Source organism: Penicillium antarcticum, assembly GCF_028974205.1.
Source record: "Penicillium antarcticum strain IBT 31339 chromosome Unknown utg000009l_segment0_segment0, whole genome shotgun sequence".
Classification (NCBI taxonomy): Eukaryota; Fungi; Ascomycota; class Eurotiomycetes; order Eurotiales; family Aspergillaceae; genus Penicillium; species Penicillium antarcticum.
This window is the reverse complement of record NW_026695307.1, coordinates 3,808,166-3,829,203: the sequence shown is the minus strand read 5'-3', so window position 1 is coordinate 3,829,203 and position 21,038 is coordinate 3,808,166. Positions and strand designations below refer to the sequence as shown.

The following is a 21,038-nucleotide window of genomic DNA, read 5'->3' as shown; positions in this document are numbered from 1 at the left end:
GCGACTGGGGATGATTGCAAAAAAAGTAGGATTTCCCTACCTGAGGAATGGAATACAACATGTCAGACCAATTTGTCATTATTCACGGACGGCTGAACGCTTCCCTTTCGGCGGCGTACTCGTAGCTTGGCATTGGAAGATGGAATGCGCAATATCCCAATCCACCTGTCACCGGGTCTCGAGTCCATAATCTCCAGGTCGTAGTACATCAACGCGTACGCCAACATTAGTTTGAGCTCACTGGCCGCAAAGAATCGGCCGGGACAGGCTTGACGACCGTTACCAAAAGCAAGATAATCGCACCCAGTAGCGGGAAATGTCAAGCGTGCTCGCTGTACGTGGTCCTTGTTGGGATCGTCGCTGTTGACATCACGCCGCAGTCCAACGAAGCGGAATGGCTTGAAGGTATCTGGCTGCTCATACACATTGGGGTCGTGGACAACGCCTAGGTTATGGACAGCGCAGAAATTACCGCAAGGTAAATGGACACCAGATGTCGTGGTGAATCCCTCCTTGGCTACGACTCTGCGACGCAGCCCCACGGCAACCAAAGTGTTGAGACGAGCACTCTCGCGAAGCACCGAGTCGAGCTTCTCCATCTTACCCAATGCCAGCTTCGTCCATTGTCCTCCACACTCATCCAGAACTTGTTTGACCTCGGCGCGCAGCTCCTCAAGGACTTCAGGTGTAGAGGACGCCAGATCCAGCATGACATTCACGATGGTCAAGGAGGATGTGTGGATAGAGACCAGATTCATTAGAAGTATGCGGCCTGCAAGGGTCCTGGGCTGCCACATGCGAGGGTCGCCGCTTTCTTTCGCCTGCTCTATACACCACTCTAGAAAATCATTCTTCTTTTCCGCTTCGCCAGAGGTTTCCTCGGCACGCAGCGGGGAGGTAGGATTGTCAACTTGTTGTAGGCGATGTTCAATCTCTGGAATTAGCATTTGAGTGAACCGGTTTTCGTAATATCGACAGGGAAGCGTGAACAACAATGATGCCAAAGGACGTAGCGGCTTCCATGTAAAACTCAATAACAGCTGGCTGAATGGTAGTGCACGTGCAAAGCCAATACCGGCATTCAGCAGCGCCGAGTCACGACAGTATGGGAGACCAACAAAGGCGTAATTTGTTGCTCTGCTCACAATAGCACCCATACTATCCCATATTGTGACGTCATGAAATGACTCTGTGTCGGTTCCCCATTGTTGCTCAAAGCCTCGAATGGTCTCGTTAGCCAAGCCAGGAAGGAGATTAGCGACTTGGTTGGTTAACGTCGTCGTAATGAGCTTCGTGTGCGTTGGGTTTGAGACGATGAAATTGTCGGATATAGTGTACTCGTAGAGAAGCCCTTGTACAATAACCTCACGCAAGCTGAGCACAGTATTGGGCTGATCCGTCACTAATTTAGTCTCAGACGCTGGAAGCAACACAAATGTTTGACCGCCAGGTCCTGCAATAGGCAGAATTGCGGCCTGGTCCTTGTGCGTTGCGTAGGCTTCCAAGATATTCCCCCGAAGGTTGAGAGCGTTGCGCAATGCGGCTTGAAAAAAGGGAAACCAGTCGCTGTCTTTGGCGCCAATTATGGGTAAACCCTTGGGGAGATGTGCGACAGACGGAAACAAGAGTTTTCGGACAATGTAAACGCAAATCAACCCCGCTATTATCTTCGTGATGAGAGCCATATTTGCGTCTGCACTGCTGATGCAGTTTGGAGACTTGTAGCCGGGAGTATAACCAGGGAGGCAATAAAATTGGGTGGCATTCACAAAATACTCAAGTTGACACGGCATCACGTCCAGAAAGTTGTGATGATATCTCGGGTTCTCTTAATGTGGAAAGAGCCGAGAGTGGCGCCCTGCAAACAAAAAAAGTGCATTATTACAGATAACTGGCATGTACGCGCGCTCCATTTGATCCGAGGCAGAGAGAGAAAGGCTGCCGAAAATGAGGATCCTTGCTCTCCACGGTCTCGGCTCGTCATCCTCGCTGCTGAAGGAGCAACTGGCGCCCTTCGTGAGGGCATTAGGCAAAGAGTACCAGTTCAAGTTTCTAGACGGAGCAATACCTTGTGGGAGAGGCCCAGGTACGAGTTTCTATCATTCCAGCTCCAACCAATACTGAATCATCCCAAGGCGTCCCAGCTTGGGCCTCCGGGCCCTTCTATTCATACGCAACTGGATTCACTCCAGCTGAGATGCGTCAAGCTCTCCGTCACTTGGATGATTTTATCAAAGAGCACGGTCCTTTTGACGGTGTGTTTGGCTTCAGTCTGGGCGCTGCCCTTGCGATAACTTATATGCTGGATCAGCAACAAAAGCAGGCTTCTGCGCCATTCTGTTTTGCTGTCATGTTCTCGCCCATATTTATTGTTTCACCTGATGATAATTATTGCGAGCAGCTTCTGCGGCGATGGCTATCAGACGACTATGCAGTATTTCGGTCCAAGTTCCCCAACGGCGAATTTATGACGGAGTTGGAAGATGCGTCCGAGCGAGCACTTGCCCAGTATCTGCAGCAGGTCTTGTCTATGCAGTCAATGGGTATTGGAATGATTTTGCCAAACACAAATGTCGATTTCCTAGGCACCAAACGGCCCGAGGAAATACCGCGCTTGGTACATCCAGATTTGTTCGACTCCCGCATCAAAATACCAACGGTCCATGTGAGCGGGCTGAGTGACTCACCTTACATTGGAAAGCAGTCGGGAGTTGCGCGAGACCTATGCACACCTTCGATTCGGCGGGTGCATAGTCACGATGGTGGCCATGACGTACCTTTTAAGATATCCGACGTGAAAGCTATTGTTCCATCGATCAAGGCGATGGCCGAGGAAGGTACTCAGATACGAGCTTTATATGGGCTTTGATCTACTCGCGAACGGAAACGGGATGTCATAGAAATGGCAGTTTTCAAGCTGGACATTTCCCTAGTTGAACTTCCATCATCCGAAACATGTTTTCAGGTTCACAGGCTCAAGAATGCTTTATCATATATACTGCCATTTGTCTCCTTCGGTTGCTATTACATGCGTAAACTATATTTCGTGAATTCACCGTCCTTGTCGAGGAAGTTCACTTCTTTGTCAGATAAATTCATAACAAACTCGATTCCGCCATAAGATTTTCGAGGTATGACGAAACAGGTGCGAAACCCACCGTTGCAATCTCCCATGAGCGGCCGAAAAGCTTCCGGTCGACCACCAGCACCGAATGTCTGGGCTCCAAAGCAGGTCTCATTGAACGGAAGCGTTGTTGGAGCCAGGATGCCCACTGAGGGGGATATCATGCGAGATGCTCGCAGCTGCGGTAGACTTTTGTAGTCTGGGACCGAATCGAGTAGTCTGTACGCATCCAGTAGGTTGTCGTGACCTGCGAAAGTCGCTGCATGGGTCCGTATCGTTTGCGCGAGCTGGGGTATGCTCGTATCCCTGCCCACAATATGGCTCAGGGAAAGGGCAACTCTGTTTTCAAAGTTGACATTGCCCAGATAACTGGTTGGCAGCAGATCCTGTAGCTGCGGCCGCGCATCAAAGGGGATGCTGACCTCTGACATAGCTGTGCCAAGCCCGCCGTTGTTGTGCTGCGCGTCTTGAGTTGCCATCCAAGCCCTGACAACACTTCTCCAGATCAATGCACAAATAAGGTCGTTTCCAGAAACTTCCGTAGCACCAAGTTCAGCAACGCAGTCTTTGCGTAGGGCTGTATATGCTCCCTGCGGCAGATAAAACAACGTGGGCTTCATTGTGTTGGGCACACCAGGAAGGGCGTCGGGAGCGGTGGAAGTCATATCAAGAATTGCGTGTTCGGAGTCAAGGCCCACAAGTCGACAAATTCCTGCTGCCATATGACTTGAAACCTCACCTCGCTTGTCCCCTTTGCATATCCTTCTCAATGCTGTCCGTTCAAAATCCGAGCTCAAGCCGCCATGCGGTTGAACACTGTTGTCCGTCTCTGCGTTTGTCATCCAAGAGTTGCAATGGTGAGCCCAAGTTTGAGTCACGGAGAGCATAGCTGTGCCGTCCGAGGCCGGGCTCGCGACAGAGAGAACCAGAGCACAGCCTCCAGGCAAAAAATTGGCCTGGGCCGACAAGACATCAGCCCCTTGCTCGAAATCTGGCTGAAACGGCACCGTCCATAACAAATTTTTATCTTCGAATGTGTCCAATGGGAAACCTTGATCTCTGAGATCAGAGAACTTTAGATCAGTTTCTAACTCATTGAATCGCAGTTGGTGTGGTGACTCTTTCGAAGAAGGGGACTCGAAACGAATTTCCAACTGTCCGGGACGCCACCCCGGGGTATCCTCACTCCAGTGTACGCGACCATTCAGCCAAGGTATTTGAGCAAAGGTTCGACGCAGGCCTTCTTGGAGACGTCCAAAGGCCTCCTGCACCGTGACACCCTGCTTCAAACTCAAGTAGATCACGCTCTGTGGAATATTCCACGCAGCTATGTGGTCGAGGGGGTCAAGCGCGATCTTCGAAGTCGAGGCCATGGTCATCACAACACAATTCTAAGGGTAATTGAAACACCTCGATTTATGATTTTCTTTTTAATTCTTCTCAATTTAGGGGTCTTAGCTCCGAAGCATATTCAGTAGCTGAGAATATTCAAGTCGCTGGGAGGTCGGATGTTACTTGATTCGGTCATTCCAGATTATCTGTAAATGCAAATGCATTGCTACTAGTAGTGGGTAGAGCTAAGCAACCAATATCTTCCTGAATGTCTCAGCCAGATCTTGTTTTGTAAGTAGAATCTGCGGGTATGGCCAAGTGTGAACCTGCTAGATAACCGGAGCTCGATATCACCCTGCTTTATCTTGTATAATCCTCACACGGATTCCCTGCCCTTCGAGGCTCGGGAGCCCAATTATAGAATCACGTTTGACATCGACGTCCCGCTCCCTGATTGTGTCATGCAAACGCATGTCAAAACGAGTCACGAGGCGGGCTATAGCGAGATAAAGTTCGGCGTATACAAGACTGTTGGATGGTCAGATGGCGCAGGAAAAAGACCGATAGCTAATGAACACTGACTTGATACCAAGACATATACGAGACCCTTTGCCAAAGCCCATAAAATAATTCTGTTTCAACGCAGGATTGTCAAGCCAGCGATGCGGGTTGAACGTGTAAGGATCCGGGAAGATATCGGGATTCATATGATGCAGATAATGAGATTGCATCACACGTGCCTATACCCGTTAAACAATCAATGAGAAATCGATTTGGCCTTGTAAAATGTACTCACCCCCGCGGGTATAGTCCATTTGCCGTAGCGTAGTGTCTCCTCCGGTGCATATCGAGGCATTCGGCTTGAAACCACATGTGAGAGCCTGATTCCCTCTGTAATTACTGCTGGCTGATTGACCCAACATGATTAGCTTATATCTTACGTCGATGAAGGTTGACTTTTTCTCAATGACCTACAAAATATCTCAAGGCTTCGAGGGCAGCCACGGACACCCGTGAATCAGGGTGGGGCATGAGAGGCGCCAGTTCTTTCCTCAGTTGCAATAAAGTCTGATGATTATCCAGGATATGAAAGAGGACAAGCGACAAAGCCCTGGCAGTAGTCTCAGTGCCTGCAATAAGTAAGAGATTGGCCTCTGCCGCTAAGCGGGCGGGTGCTTTCTCGCCGGGCGGAAGGTTGCTACGTAGAATATCCTGGAAAATGGACTTGTTCTTTTGAACTTCCTTCTCTGCCTCGAATGAATCTTCGGATTTGCGTCTCTTCTCTTCTTCCTGTTGATGGACAGATTCCTCAATCATACCGCGGAAGAAAAGCCGATTCCTGGGAATGAGGGCAGCGGCAGGGCTGATTCGATGCATGAGGCTTGACGGAATCAGCGTAAGACATGCCTTGGCAAGCCAAGGGAACTGGCGACCGACAGGGCCAAATTGACTCAGTTTGCTATATGCCTCGAGATACTCCGCGCCGAAGTCCTGGCGCGTTAAGTTGTCCGTCTCCGCGCCGAAAGCGTAGGCCGAGATGACGTCCATTGTTAGCGCACCGCAAGCGAAGGTTAGAGGAACAACATCGCCTGCGCGACAAGCCTCTGCAAAGCGACCACACAAAACTTCAATCTTCTCGATTATCATCTGTTCGTGCTCTTGAACGGAACGCTTGCTGAAGAAACGATTGAGTGCGGCCCTTCGCATCCGGTGGACATCGTGATCGACAGTCTGAAAAACCGACCATCCTAGAGGGCCATTTGGCTCAGAGCGGTAGTACCAGGGATCTCGATTGCGCTTACGCTTGCCTCCGGCATATATTTCATCGAGGTAGTTGGGGTCGTTGATATGTAAGTGAATTGGGTTGATGCGAACAATTGGCCCGTATTTCTTGTGCATTTCTTCTATCTTCCACAAGTAGCGCAATTTGTGTGGGAAAAGGTCATAATAGAACTCATACCAAAATGTCGCTGCTGCAAGCTTGGGGCCTGGGAACTGGGCCAGCGGGTGAAGGGTCAAGCGATAAATATAGAGGAGGATTCCGTAGACGAGGTACAGCGATATTCCACCGAGGAGAACATCTTTGAATGTGTAGTGGACTAGAAAGCCGGAGAGGTCATTCGAGGACATCATTTTGACAGGTAAACTAACTGTTCGTAGATGGTACACGTCAGGGTTGCTGTAGTTCCATTTCAAAACCCAAGGGCGGTATACGCCGGATATAACCAAGAATGGAAAGTCCCGACAGCCATGAGAGCGCAAGAGAAAAGGCTCCAACGCCTTGACAGAAACTAGACTATGAGGCATCATGAAATCATGATATGAACTAAGAACAGACGAAAGCTAATAAAATTATTACTATCTAATGATAGAGAAGAGAACTAATCAAGGAAGATAAAAATCACAGGATGATCATAGTCATCAGGTACCGAGAGAAAAACAAAACAAAACAAAACAAAAAGCATCAATTTGATAGTCCCTATCCGATCGGACTTTTTCTTACAACCGCCAAAGATTCGGGGTCCCCAGCTAGAAGATTCACATTTCGCCCAAATTCTGCAAGCCGACAAGCTCAAAGTATGCCGACCGCTTCTGCATCAGCTCAGAATGAGTTCCACACTCGATGATGCGGCCTTGATTGAAGACATATATCATGTCTGCCTTTTGCACCGTGCTGAGACGATGCGCGACGGCGATTGTCGTGCGGCCTTTAGCTGCGGTATCCAAAGCAGCTTGCACGAGCTTTTCGGACTCTGAATCGAGAGCGGAAGTGGCCTCGTCCAGCAAAAGGATTCTGGGGTTGCGGAGCAATGCTCTAGCTATTGCAAGACGTTGCTTCTGGCCACCTGACAGCATGCTGCCCTTACTACCAACGAGGGTATCGAAACCGTTTGGCAGACTGATGATGAAATCGTAGATGTTTGCGTTCTTGCAGCATAGCACCATTTCGTCTTCCGAGACATCATCTCGGTCCGTACCCAGCATAATATTCTCGCGGATGGTACCTTGGTAGAGCGTTGGCTCTTGGCTGACAAGTGCGAGATGGGAGCGGTAGTTGTTGATGTTGAATGACGAGATGTCCTTGCCGTCGACATAGACACCGCCGAGGACTGGATCGTAGAATCTCTCTAGGAGGGCAATTGCAGTAGACTTGCCACATCCACTAGCTCCGACGAACGCAACATACTGCCCGGGCTTGACGTGCAGATTGAGATCTCGCAGAACGAGCTGGTTTGGTCGCGTCGGGTACCTGAAGTGCACGTTTCTGAACTCGACATGGCCTTCGATACTCTCGACCTTCTCGCCATCATGGCTCCAGCTATCGATTTCCGGCGTCCGGTCGAAGAGAGCCTTGACACTAGCAGCAGCGTGCCTGGCTTTGGCAATATCCGGCGCAAAGCTGAAGATGGTTCCTGCAGACTGCGCCCCGAAGATGACTGTGCTGAAACACAGGAAAAATTGGAACCTGAATATGAGGGTTAGAACTAATCTGGCGTCAGTTCGGGGAATCTTTATTTACTCACATGGAATATTCGTGTCTGCCGAACAAAGTACCTCCATACCAAAAGCCGAGAGCCATGCAAAGAAATTGAAGTGACTGAGATGCCGCATAAAGAACGGATGACTTGAGAACCGAAAACACTAACCTGCGGCCTTGCAAGAGGAGCTGTTCATGGTAGTGATTGCAAACGTCGGCCTCGCGGGTCAAGGAAGCCACAGTTCGGATGGCTGAGGTGGCCTCGCAGGCATAGCTTGCAGAATCTTCGTAGGCTTTCTTCTTCTCTTTCTCGAGTCGGACCAGCATAGCCAAACGGAAGTACCCACAAGCGAGAAGGAGAGGAATGGTGGACATGCACACCAGACTAAGCTTCCACCCTACGGCCAGCCCAATGGCGCATGAGGCAACCAAGGTCGTGACCAGCAAGAGAATCGTCATAAGAGTAATCCCAGAGAGCCCAGCCAGGTGGGAGGTCTCAGTGGACAGGAAAGAAGTGAGAGCACCAGAGGAACGTTTGTCGAAAAAGGCAATGTCTTGCCGAAGGATATGTCGAAATGCTCGATCGCGAACCCGATGGGTAAGTCGCTCTGCGCAGTAAGAGAACGCAACACCCTGAGATATAAGAGCGAAAAGCTGTACAAAGGCGAGCATCAAATACATCAGCGACCAGAAATTGGCTTGTCGCCGTATCTCAGAGCTCTCGGAAAGAGGAAGCGAAAGGGCTGTGATGCACTTGGCGAAGAAGACAGCCTGTGTTGGATTACCTCCACCACAAACGGCCGAGAGTAAAAGTCCAAAGAGCATGTATTTCCACTCTTTCTTGTTCAAGCCAGCGACGAATCCTATCAGCGTGAACAAGGTATAGTTGTCGGCAATGTCATCCTGCCCCTTCTTCGCAAGTGCTGTTCTCGATGCGGTCCTGTCTAATCGCGTCTTGTCCACTTGAAGGTCATCAGGATCTTCTCCTTCAACCTCTTTGTCTGAGACGTATCGATTCTCTTTGAAGTCGGGTTGCCGTAAATCGTAATCTATTTCAGGCAGTATAGGATCTTCGTCTTGGTTTCTAGACTCCTGCTTCGTCGCGATTCGCTGCGCCTCGGCCAAGTTGTAGTAAGCCCCTTTCTTCTGGAGAAGGTCATCGTGGGTGCCCTGTTCGGCAATACGTCCATGGGACATGACCACAATATTGTCCGCATTCTTGATAGTAGACAGTCGGTGAGCGATGATCACGGTGGTTCGTCCCTGGGCAGCTTTGTCCAGTGCGGCTTGTACAACTCCCTCGCTCTTCGTGTCGAGTGCGGATGTTGCTTCATCAAGTAGCAGGATCCTAGGATCGCTAACCATAGCCCTAGCAATTGCAATACGTTGTTTCTGACCTCCCGAAAGAAGGAACCCTCGTTCGCCAATGTCGGTTTCGTAGCCCTCGGGAAGGGAGGTGATGAAGTCATGGGCCTGAAAAGCAACCATGTCAGAACATCGTATCGTATATGGTACAAGCAGGGAGGGTGTGTCTGAGTCAGGGCATCATGCAATTTGCCTTACTTACGTTTGCCATCCGAGCAGCACGTTCGACTAGCTCCCAAATTCCTTTTTCGGATTCATTCTCGTGCGTTGTTCCGATCAAACCGTGCTTGATATTGCCAAATATCGTAGTAGCGAATAAGGTGGGCTCTTGGCTCACCAGAGAAATTTGTTGTCGCAACCAGCGTAGGTTTAGGTCTTTGATATCGTGGCCGTCAATGTGTACGCATCCACCAACAGGATCGTAGAAACGCTCAACCAGCCCGATGATAGTGCTTTTCCCAGAGCCTGAAGCCCCAACAAGCGCAGTAGACTTACCCGCGGGGATCAGCAAGTTCACATCATCCATCACAACAACTTCGGGGCGGGAAGGATATATGTGTCTGATATTCCTGAGTTCCAAATTTCCTTGCAATTCCTCTAGCTTCTGTCCTTCGTTCGACAAAGGGTCGAGAGGAGAGACACGATCAATGGTTGCGTAGATCTTGTTGGCTGCGGCGACGGCTGTGGTGATGGCCTGGATATTCGGTGTGATATTCCCGAGGGCAAAAGCCCCCAACATGATGGCCATTTGAATAGTGAGGATTTGCGCTAATCCAACGGACCCATCCACCAGGAAGCGGGAGCCCATCCAGAAAGACAGTCCGTAGTTGAGGTAGATGTATCTAACAAAAAAAGCGCAAGGTTAGAACACTGGGCTGTTTAAGGTAATTCAAAGAGACCGCCATTCGGACGGCGAAATGTTGCGCTCCTCGCTGCACTTACAGAAAGAGAAAACCAATCATTGAGCTGGTAGTGGCTTTTAGCTTGAACCCGGATTTCTCTGCTTCGACAAGATATCCATCGTATCGTCGAGCCAGCTTCTCTTGGGTATTGAACGCTGCCGCATTTCGGATCGAGCTGATGACCTCTTCCGCAACCGTTCCTCCTTCAGCAAAATGACCGAGGTATTTCTTGCTGAGCTTAGCGACGAATGAACCCACGGCGCCCAATGTCACAACAATGGCTGCGACAGTGGAACACAGAATCAGCGTGAGCTTCCAGTATCTGACAAACCCAATCACAAACGCGGCCACAAAGGTAGCGACGGCTGTCAAGGTCAATCCCACTTTCTCTGAGATACCTTCCTGGACAAGATTGGTGTCTGCTGTGATGCGTGTGGTGATCTCACCCGCGCCGAGCTCGTCGAAAAAGGCAATATTCTGCCTCAGAATGGCGGCCAAGAACTGCTGCCTGATCTTTGCTGTGATGTGTTCACCAGCGTACACGAAACCGACCGTGGCCAAGTACACCATCACAAACTCGCCAATAGCGAGATAGAGGAAGTAAAGAGAAAATCTAGCAAGCTCGCTGGTGAATTTGCTGTCCGATATGTCGCCCAGTAGGAAGCTGCGGAAGGTGCCTGCAAGACCTCCAAACAGGACGGTCATCAGAGGCATGAGTGCACCACCGATGATTGCTGCGAGCGAGGCGATGACCAGGATGATCTTGTCATTCCGTGTCGCATAACGATACAGCGTCATGTAATTGACCTTGGTGGCGGGCAGATCCAACTGTCTCTTGAGAATGACCCTCTCGTGCTCAGGCAGATGCTTGAACGGATCACCATCTTCCTCATTTCTGTCTGCATCTGCCGGCGATGAGCCGACTGGGTTCAAGGGAGGGTTGGCAGGCATAGCTTCTTGGCCTGCCTGGACAGGCGCTTGCTGGTCTCCAAGTTCGCGGCTCTGCATAGTGAGGTATTCCAGCAATCACCCAAGGGGGCAGTGGTAGTCAGCTATGGTAGTCAAGTCCAGGAATGGAGGGAGGATGAAGCTGGAGGATCGTTGAGGCGAGGCTGAGCTGAATGCTCGGGTTTTGTTTATGCCCCTGAATGTCCCTGAGTGCCCCTGCCGACGCGTTTTCTTTGTTTGGGATCAGTGGGGAGCGACAAGGATACGGGTACGGTAGCCTGTGTAAGACTGTTGTATTGCAAGGATGTTGTACTGTGTGGGTCACGACCCAGTCTTAGAAATATACTAGGTGCTGTAACCCTAATGCATGAGTGGCGTGTAGAGTCACAGAACAGTTCTTTACAGAGTCCAGACAAGACTTCCAAGACTTAGTGGCAGACCGCTAAGCCCTAGCCGAATCAACGCGAATCAACGGGGCTCGGAACTTACCGAATCAGGCAATCCCTGATTCTCCCCCTCCCCCTGTATGGGTTTAATAACAGCTAGTCTCGTTGGCGATAAAGAGGGTCGCGTTTGTTCTTTAGTACTCTTTTGTTTTGTTGGAATTCTTTGATTTGCAAAGACCTCATCGCATCAATGCGGGTAATAATTGTTGGCGGGGCCCTGGCGGGCCTCACGCTTGCAAGTGCATTGGAAAAAGCCAATGTTGACTTTGTATTGCTAGAGGCCCGAGGTCGATTTGACCCCCAGGTCGGAGCATCGATTGGGCTGAATGCCGCCGCTATGCGCATCCTGGATCAGCTAGGGGCGGCCGAAGAGATCATGAATCATACAGCACCAATCAAAATGTCCAAAGTTCATCGCAGCGACGGCACACTGGTCATGCCACCAGCGTTCACTTTCCCGATTTTGCAAGCCAGGTATGAGATAATTAAATGTCTTAGTTGTGAAGCAATTTCATTGAAGAATATTCTAGGTTTGGCTACGGAGTATGCTTTCTGGACCGACAACGCGCTCTCAAGGCGTTGATAGGCTCAATTGCACGGAAAGAAAAAATGCTGCCCAACAAGACCGTAATGCGGATCGACCAAACGGATTCTGGCGTTAGTGTGGACTGTGAAGACGGCTCTTCCTACCATGGTGACGTGGTCGTTGGTTGTGATGGTGTCAATAGCAAAGCATCGACTCGTAGTGAGATGTGTCGTCTTGCCAAGGAGGATCCAGGCTACGCCCAAGCACTGAAGGAGACAAGTAGGGGCGCAAAGCTGCGGATCAAGAACTACAACTAATGACTTTTTCCAGGAATGAGTGCGGAGTTCAACTGTCTCTTCGGCATATCTGACCCCGTGGCTGGTCTCATCGAGGGAACCGTAGACACTGTTTTTGACCACGGCAGGTCTATGCTCGTGATCACTGGGAAACATGGACGAGTGTTCTGGTTTTACCATGAGAAGTTGGACAAGGTCTATTATACCGATGCCAAAGACTTCCCACGATACTCTCAAGCAGATGCCAAGAAGCTTGCGCTCAAAAATGCCTGGCGACCTATCACTGAGACGGTGACGCTGGGAGACCTCTGGGAAAAGCGTGTGACCTGCACGCTGGTGCCGTTGGAGGAGGCCCTCTTTAACATGTGGAGTTGGGGACGTATAGCGACTGTTGGGGATAACTCCCATAAGATGACCCCTAATACTGGCCAAGCTGGGAACAATGCAATTGAATCTGCTGCTGCGCTAGCAAACCAACTCCAAAGGCTCCATGATGAGGGGCCGGTCACCTCTGAGACAATCAGGTTAGCCTTGCGCAAGTGGCAGGAGAAGCGCCAGGCCCGAGTCAACGCGACAGTGAAAGAAGCGGCGATGGTTTGCCGATTGCAGGCGCTGGACAGTCGCATGGCCCCCTTCGTCATGAACTATGTTGTGCCAAATGCCATCGAGTCGCTTCTAAGGTTGGTCACCGGGACGCTCATCGGCGCTGAGATCATTGAGTACCTACCAGTACCAGCCCAGTCTTTTGAAGGCTCCTGTCCCTTCAACCCAAGTCAAGGTATTGGCAAGCATGAAAGACTGTTCAAACGTTGCACCCTTGCGTTGCCATTGCTCGTTCTCTCTTCTTGGATGGCGACAATGACGCCCATTGACAGCGTGGATGGTTCTATGCGCCAATTCCTACAGCCAACACAACTCCCGGACTTCGGTGAACGAGCACAGTTGCTTCAAATCTTAGGCGCTCTTGCTGATGGGACTGTCATTTATGCCATATGGCTCATTGAGTCCAATCGTCGTGCCAATGTGATGACATTTGCGCAGTTTCCAACCATCTTCTGGCTCCTTGGCCTTAGGTTCGGACCAGGAGTTGTTGCTCCTTGTTACTATGCCCTGCACTTTTTATTCTCAGGCATCGAGAAATTCGCGGCAGCTGATGCAAGGCTCACCAATGTGGCCTACACCCGGTTGATCTTGCCCTCAGTAGTGCTCTTCATGGGTGCACCGGTTTTCCTCACCCTGGGCGGCTACTCCATCAAGGTCGATACGGCGTGGTGGCACTGGCGATGGATGCTCCAGCCACAGTGTTTAATTGCGATCACGCAGTGGATAATGGTAAAATCTCGAATGAGCAGAATCACGATGCATGAGGACACGATGAGTAACCAGCTGCGGGATCTCCCCTGCATCCGATGGTGTTTATGTGTTCTCAGTGCCGTATCTGCAGCGACTTACATAGCTACGCGGCAGAGCGTACTCTCGGGCGCTTTTTCGACAGCTTTCTTGCCCGGCGCAGGTGGAGATTTGTCCGAGTTGCACCGATACGGGACCCTTCTCGCGAGTCTCTTCTGGGTCTGCCTCTTGATCCATGACATCAAGAGCGCCGGGATGACTCAAGAAAGTTGGGCGAAGATACTCACAATAGGTTTTGTGTCGGGCGCACTTGCAGGCCCCGTGGTTCCCGTGGCGCTGGGATGGATTTGGCGAGAGGAGATATTGGCGTCTAGGAGAGAAAGACACGCGGTCACTAGGGACAAGTATTCAGGAAGGTCGATCCTTGAAGTCCAGAAAGAGATCTTGTCCAGGGGAAAGGCGGCGAAGTGAGAAAGTTGCAGGCTTGTTGATTCTAAGACCCCGTACAGGATGTGCTACTAGCATATTCAGACATAGTTTATATCCTGTTCAATTCTCACTGGTGCAAAGAGGTCGAGTTTTGTTCTGCAAGGGTTCGCCGTGGTAGAATACCTACTCATACATATAAACTACTATTAAGATTCATAAATTGGAAAGGCCGCGCTTTTGTGTGGGTAACTATAGATAATTTTATCGAAGTGGAAGCACCGCCTGTATCACGATGACTGATGAGCTGATATTGCTGCGGTTGAAATCATTTCACATCGGTAGGAACCACTATGTAGCGGCGTCTGACTTCATGTAAATCTCGAAATTGCCTTGGCCCCTCAAACTTGGAATTCTCCCGCGAAATACCAAAGCAACGAAGGAGCTCGTTGGTGTTCTATTGAGTCTGTCTCTTTGAGTACCAATATTGAGCCTACTTGAGAAGCCAGTTCGAATTCAAAGAGGACTGAGCCTGACATAGCACTGCCGTGGCATTCGGAAAAGTCGCTGTTGAGACTCCATGCTGTCCAAGTCTTTGGGAAGAGACTCGAACTTGAAGTTCAAGACTAGAAGCACGAGGTTTACGCGAAATTCCATCAACGCGAGATTTCTGCCTAGAGATACACATCGGCGTCAGCTAAGGTTCCTGTCCTACTTATGGAGTGTCCGAACGAAGGGCCGACTGTGGGCATGATAGTAAAGTTCACATACCATAGCACATACGTGGACCCGCAGAGAATCCCAGACGTGGAAATTGACGAGGGTTAAAAGAGCCGTCTTCTGCAAGCCACCGCTCTGGCTGGAAATCATCCATGCCGTTGACATCCCAGTATGATTCGAAGTTACCCTTGGAGTTACGGGAAGTCTCGGATCTCAAATGCTCAGGGATATCGAGGGGCTGTGTACCGATATAAGGATTGAGAATTACAGTAACGCCCTTTGGAATTGAGTATCCGAGCACCTGGGTATCAGTGGTAGTTCTCCGAACGAGACGAGGAGACGTGTTCGCCGCGCGCATGGATTCCTCCATGTATGCTTCCAGATATGGGATCGACGTGCTTAGGATAGATTTCACTGAAGGCTGCTCTCCATTTGAACCTTTAGGCAACGCATCAACAAGAGCTTTTCGTAACTTTTCCTGCTTCTCGGGATTGGCTATCAGAAACTTTACAGACCAGGAGAGGAGAACTGCCTTTGTCTCATGTCCCTTTGGTTTCCTGGGCATCAGCTATCTGCCTAACAATTGGGTAATTGGCACATTGGGTAATGGACTTACAGCGACGAGAATCATAAACAGTTCATCATGAATCTCAGCTTGAACTGATGCCGGAAATGGGACGTTGACGGGTTGCCCCTGACGTATGTGTGCCAAAAGCTGACGCCGTACACCAGTGACCAGGGCAGAGCTCTCTTCAAGCTCCATCAGTTGACCTTCGGAGAGCCCTGCTAGCTTTGAGCGGGTTTTTTCAATAAGCCCGTCAATGGTGCTGTTTTTGAAAGCTAATTTCCGCTTGTAGACGGGTTGCTGTCTGAGATACCAAAGGTGCCACGTCTGGGAGACTGACTTTAGCGACTTTGCCACTGTGCTTATAAAGAACGACACGGCCTCGCACATATCAGGCTTCTGAATTACTGGTATCCGAGCCGGCGAATTCAGTGATGGTGGTTGGGCCGTGTCAGAGGTTTGGCAGAGGACCTTGTTGCGTGCATTTTTGATGGCGTCCACATTTGTCCCAAATACCAGTTCCCATATTAGCTCGAACGCGGCTACATCGAAGTCGTCAAAGCAGTAGAATGGTCGACCACCGGCCATTTTGGCCTGAGCTCTGAGTAGGTCGATTAGCCCCAGAGCGCATCGGTACATCTTCGGCTCAGCGACGCGTCGTAGGAAAGGCGTGCCGGTAACGCCCTCCCAAAAGCGTCTCTGGTGTTTGAATGCAGGCCCTGTTGCTTTGACCAAACTGCAATGTGGAAGAAGTGAGCGATAAGCGTCTTGTGTTCTGGGAGCGCGATCAAATTCGTGCGTGCGGTTGCTTAGAATATCCTTGACCTCGCGAACGTCATCAATAATGATGGTGGGATTTGAAAGGGGCGCCAGAAAGAGCTGAATCACGGGCGAGTTGAGCTTCCTGTTTTGTTGGAAGATGAATTTCGCTGGGTCCTGGGTTATCTTGACAGCGTCGAGCAGCCCCGACGAGTCGCCCCAGAACTTGTTTGCTGAGGTAGCATTGAATGGAATGCCTGGATATGGGCTTGGATATGCCCTCTTGGAAACATAGTAGAGTATAAATGCGAGGACGATTGCAACCAAAGGTAGATGGTTCAATGATAGTATATCCATATTTCTTTCTAGCAGTACCAGTGTAGGAAAGTAAGAAAATTTGATAGATGCCAAATTTCGACTTTGAATATATGAATTAACAATTGTACAAAACGGCATCAAAAATCTATAGGTGCATTCCGCTATTGCCATCCGTTCAGCCGTCAGGTATGGAAATATCCGAGCAAGTGGTAAGAGGAAAGGAAGAGCCGCCATTATTTCATTATTACTGCTCGGTTGAAAAATGCTGCTGGATAGGCACCCGCATGTTCAGACTCGGATGTTTCCTCTTTGGGAAATCCGAAGCTGAGAAAGACACCGTGTTGGGAAGTCCACGCGCAGTGCTCACGGAACTCCACCACGAGTACTACGAGAGAGAGGATGACAAGGCTTTGATAAACGAATCGGAATAGAATGCTTCTAAGATTCGCCCCCAAGTCGCAAAATTATCACTAGTGTACAGAGTCAGTATATATATAATATCATATTGACTGTGTTCAAGTCTTGCCAAACCCGGGACTGCCTAGATTCCCAAGTAAATAAGCTGTGAAATACACGTTATCTTAAGCTACTGAACATGGCTCCAATTCCCAACCCTGACACAACTCAACCAGGCGACTCCCCCAGAACCAACGGAGCTACCATGAATGGCAGAGAATTGCCACGGCAACATGCACCCTCAATTCCTATTGCGATTGTTGGCATGGCTTGCCGCTTCAGTGGGAACGTCAGGAACCCTTCCCAATTGTGGGAACTCTGCGCAAATGGGAAGGATGGCTGGTCTCCCATCCCTGATTCGCGCTTTGATGTGAAGTCGCTGTACCATCCAGATAATTCAAAAGCTGGCAGAGTAAGTTTTCCATTCTATAAAACGCACGTAAAGCCAATGGGTGCTGACGTATATGCAGAGCCATGTTATTGGTGGTTACTTTCTGGACGATGATATCGCTTGCTTTGATGCCGCCTTTTTCAATTTAGCGTCAGATGTCGCTAGTGTAAGCAGAACCCCTTTTATGCCCCGAGTGTCGAAGAAGCTGACGCCGAGAAAAAGGGTCTTGACCCTCAAGCCAGATTGTTGCTCGAGACTGTCTACGAAGCAACAGAAGATGGTTAGCTCCTGTCCCTTGTGCTTCTGTCAAGAATTGTCGGATAAGCTGACCCGCTTAGCTGGCATCCCTTTGGACAAGCTCGCTGGCACCAATACATCGGTCTATACAGGAACATTCAACAAAGATTACCATGAAATCCAGACCAAGGATGCCGAGGTTTTGACCCGCTCCTTTCTCGCCGGCACAGGCACCGCAATGCTCTCCAACCGCGTCTCGCACTTCTTTGATTTGCAAGGACCAAGTCTTTCTATCGACACGGGCTGTTCGTCGGGCTTGGTGGCAGTTCACCAAGCATGTCAAAGCATTCGCACTGGAGAGAGTAACATTTCAATCGTCGGTGCTTCTAGTACACTCCTGAGTCAAGATGCCTTCATTTCGGCATCCACTATTGGGTAAGTGCGAGTTTGAGAATTGCATGTATCTCTTCCACTAGAGCGTGACTGACAGAAAGTCATGATAGTGCCATTGGCTCCGAAGGTAAATGCTTCGCCTGGGACAAACGTGCTGCCGGTTACGGCCGTGGCGAGGGTGTAGCGACACTCATCCTCAAACCTTTGGATGCCGCGCTGCTCGCTGGTGACCAAATCCATGCTGTCATCAAGGACAGCGGGGTCAATCAAGACGGGAAGACGACCACAATTACCTCCCCATCTGCCGACGCCCAGGTCAAATTGATTGAACAATGCTACCGTCGTGCAGGGCTTGATATCTCTCAGACTGGCTACGTGGAGGCGCACATGACCGGCACAGCAGCTGGGGATCCCATTGAGGCCGAGGCAATTGGGAGAACCTTTGGAAAAGCTCGCCAGGCAAGTGACAAGGTACGGGTTGGCTCTGTGAAGACAAATGTTGGCCACACCGAGCCCGTCAGTGGGCTTGCAGCCGTCATCAAGACTACCTTTGCGTTGAAAACAGCGTCGATCCCTCCAAACCTCAACTATGAGACTCCGAATTCAAGCATTGACCTTGATAAGGGCCATTTGGAGGTGCCGACACGATTGATGCCATGGCCGGAAGACAAGATCCTTCGCGCTTCAATCAACAACTTTGGGTACGGTGGAACGAACGCTCACGTCATATTGGAGCCTGCGCCACCCCCAACAGCAATTCATCACACGAATGGACAGTCGGCACCTGAAGGAAGTCAATCGGGGGATAACTCGCGCGTTTTCGTGGTCAGCGCGAGGGACTCTGCTGCCTGTCGGACCGTGATGGACCGTCTTGCTTCTCATATTATTGAGACGTCACCATCGCCAGACAGTCTTGCTTATACGCTTAATGAGCGTCGATCACTACACCCCTGGGTTGCTGCTGTCCGGGCCACGTCAATCAAAGACCTGGCTGAACGACTTCGAGAGTCGGAACGTAAGCCCTCATTTGCGTATAAAAAGCCACGTTTAGGTTTTGTGTTCAATGGCCAGGGTGCCCAATGGCATGCAATGGCTAGAGAGCTTCTTACTGTGTACCCTGTTTTTGGCCATGCTATATCTAATGCCAGCAAGATCCTGAACGAATACGGGGCCTCTTGGTCATTGATCGGTAAGACCTGAATCCAATCTCCAACATGAAGCTTGCTCACAATAAGTTTTCAGATGAACTCAATCGCGATGAAACCTCGACTCAGGTATCCGAAATCCATTTGAGTCAACCGATTAGCGTCGCCATTCAGCTCGGCCTCGTCGATCTGCTCAAGTCCTGGGGCATCACTCCTTCTGCCATCACCAGCCATTCCAGTGGTGAAATTGCCGCGGCATATGCAGCTGGAGCGCTGCCTTTTGAACAGGCACTCGGTGTGGCATATTACCGTGGCGAGCTAGCCCGCAAGCAACTCAAAGTGTCCCCCCCTTACAGGTGGAATGCTTGCCGTAGGCATCGACCAACAGAGTGCTGAGCGACACATTGCTGATATCGCAACTACCGGCGGTGTCGTCGTGGCTTGTGTTAACAGCCCCAGCAGCGTTACCCTCTCCGGGGACTTGGACACTCTCGACGAGATTGCTGCTAGGTTCGAAAAAGAGGGAGTATTCACCAGGAAGCTCAAGGTCCCCATGGCCTATCACTCCCACCACATGATGCCTATGGTGGCTGAATATACCGAACGACTGGAGGAATTGCTTGACCTTCCCGTGACTCCGGAATGGGATGGCCCCCTTTTTGTATCCCCGGTAACGGGTGAGGCTGTGACTGCAGTCAAGACATTCAGGGCCGAACACTGGGTTCAGAATCTGACCAAGCCGGTTCAATTCAGTCAGGCATTTGAGAACATGTGCTTCAGCTCATCGGAATCTTCAGTTCCTTCTGCCAATGTTGATCTTATTTTAGAGATCGGGCCTCACAGCACCTTGGCCGGTCCAATTCGCCAGATCCTTAAGGAAAAAGATGTTAAAATGCCCTATGTGTCTTGTCTCAGGCGACCAATCAATGCCGTGGAGACAATGCAAGACCTCGCCTGTGAGCTGTTGTCTCAGGGCTATCCTGTGGATCTGAAGTCAGTCAACTCTCCTATGGGGGATGCTGACAATATATTTTTGGCCAATTTGCCGTCTTATCCGTGGAATCATTCAACTCGGTTCTGGGTGGAGCCAAGGATTGCCAAAGAGCAGCGGTTCAAGAAATTCCCTCCTCATGAGCTACTAGGTACTCCTCTGAATGGATCGAACGCTCTCACTCCCACTTGGAGGAACTTCCTCCGTCTTTCGGAGATTGAATGGCTCAAAGACCATCAGATCGATGGTACAGTTGTTTTCCCAGGCGCCGGGTACATTGCCATGGCTATTGAGGCCATACGGCTTATCACTGATCCTTCCGAGAGCACAATTCGGAAGTACCGGCTGCGAGATATTGACATTATGAATGCGTTGGTGCTTCCCGACTCTGAAATGGGAGTGGAAGTGCAACTTCAGCTGCGTCGTTGCAGCGACAGAGAGCTTGACCACGAAGGCTGGTATCAATTCGAACTCTGCTCTCTAGCGAGTGCCGATGCACCGTGGATTGAGCACTGCAAAGGTTATGTCGCCGTGGAAACAGAGAGCGAGACTCGAATAACCGCGGTCAATGATGAGCGCGAGATTTCACGCGAAGATACCTTTTTTGCCGATGGTGTTGATCCATACCCTGTCGACATTGATTCACTTTTCGCTGGTTTGCGGCAGCGCGGAATCTACCACGGTCCACTCTTCCAGAATATCATTGACAGTCACGCAGCTCATAACAGAGCAATTACAAATTTCGCAATCTCAGACATCGCTTGTCAGGAGCATGAGTATGTTCTGCATCCTACTACGCTGGACTCCATTCTGCAGTCGTCGTTTAGCAGCCTGCCAGATGATATTGGGCAGGATTCCATGGTTCTTCCT

General features: G+C 50.3%; 7 protein-coding genes across 7 annotated transcripts; 3 read left to right on the top strand and 4 right to left on the bottom strand.

Annotated features, from left to right (window-relative positions):
* Positions 1-62: 62 nt before the first annotated feature.
* Positions 63-1,685, bottom strand: N7508_009810 (cytochrome P450; the record flags this gene model as incomplete). Its single annotated transcript, XM_058467873.1, has 1 exon — positions 63-1,685. One exon carries the CDS (start codon positions 1,683-1,685, stop codon positions 63-65), a length of 1,623 nt encoding a protein of 540 aa, XP_058315719.1.
* Positions 1,686-1,947: 262 nt separating this feature from the next.
* On the top strand, positions 1,948-2,869 carry N7508_009809 (uncharacterized protein; the record flags this gene model as incomplete). Its single annotated transcript, XM_058467872.1, has 2 exons — positions 1,948-2,086; positions 2,109-2,869. The coding sequence occupies 2 exons, from the start codon at positions 1,948-1,950 to the stop codon at positions 2,867-2,869; spliced, it is 900 nt and encodes a 299-aa protein (XP_058315718.1).
* Positions 2,870-3,024: 155 nt separating this feature from the next.
* Positions 3,025-6,589, bottom strand: N7508_009808 (benzoate 4-monooxygenase cytochrome P450; the record flags this gene model as incomplete). Its single annotated transcript, XM_058467871.1, has 5 exons — positions 3,025-4,515; positions 4,837-4,984; positions 5,039-5,196; positions 5,253-5,363; positions 5,432-6,589. 5 exons carry the CDS (start codon positions 6,587-6,589, stop codon positions 3,025-3,027), a joined length of 3,066 nt encoding a protein of 1,021 aa, XP_058315717.1.
* A 405-nt stretch (positions 6,590-6,994) lies between these two features.
* Positions 6,995-11,209, bottom strand: N7508_009807 (multidrug resistance protein 1 2 3 (p glycoprotein 1 2 3); the record flags this gene model as incomplete). The annotated part of the gene is made up of 4 exons (XM_058467870.1): positions 6,995-7,922; positions 7,981-9,407; positions 9,502-10,141; positions 10,242-11,209. 4 exons carry the CDS (start codon positions 11,207-11,209, stop codon positions 6,995-6,997), a joined length of 3,963 nt encoding a protein of 1,320 aa, XP_058315716.1.
* Positions 11,210-11,785: 576 nt separating this feature from the next.
* On the top strand, positions 11,786-14,238 carry N7508_009806 (FAD-dependent oxidoreductase; the record flags this gene model as incomplete). The annotated part of the gene is made up of 3 exons (XM_058467869.1): positions 11,786-12,069; positions 12,126-12,400; positions 12,452-14,238. 3 exons carry the CDS (start codon positions 11,786-11,788, stop codon positions 14,236-14,238), a joined length of 2,346 nt encoding a protein of 781 aa, XP_058315715.1.
* A 471-nt stretch (positions 14,239-14,709) lies between these two features.
* N7508_009805 (Cytochrome P450 oxidoreductase) lies at positions 14,710-16,594 on the bottom strand (the record flags this gene model as incomplete). The annotated part of the gene is made up of 3 exons (XM_058467868.1): positions 14,710-14,867; positions 14,977-15,481; positions 15,530-16,594. The coding sequence occupies 3 exons, from the start codon at positions 16,592-16,594 to the stop codon at positions 14,710-14,712; spliced, it is 1,728 nt and encodes a 575-aa protein (XP_058315714.1).
* Positions 16,595-17,150: 556 nt separating this feature from the next.
* On the top strand, positions 17,151-18,820 carry N7508_009804 (beta-ketoacyl [acyl carrier protein] synthase domain-containing protein; the record flags this gene model as incomplete). The annotated part of the gene is made up of 6 exons (XM_058467867.1): positions 17,151-17,423; positions 17,482-17,568; positions 17,625-17,682; positions 17,741-18,074; positions 18,143-18,733; positions 18,787-18,820. The coding sequence occupies 6 exons, from the start codon at positions 17,151-17,153 to the stop codon at positions 18,818-18,820; spliced, it is 1,377 nt and encodes a 458-aa protein (XP_058315713.1).
* Between the last annotated feature and the right edge of the window lie 2,218 nt (positions 18,821-21,038).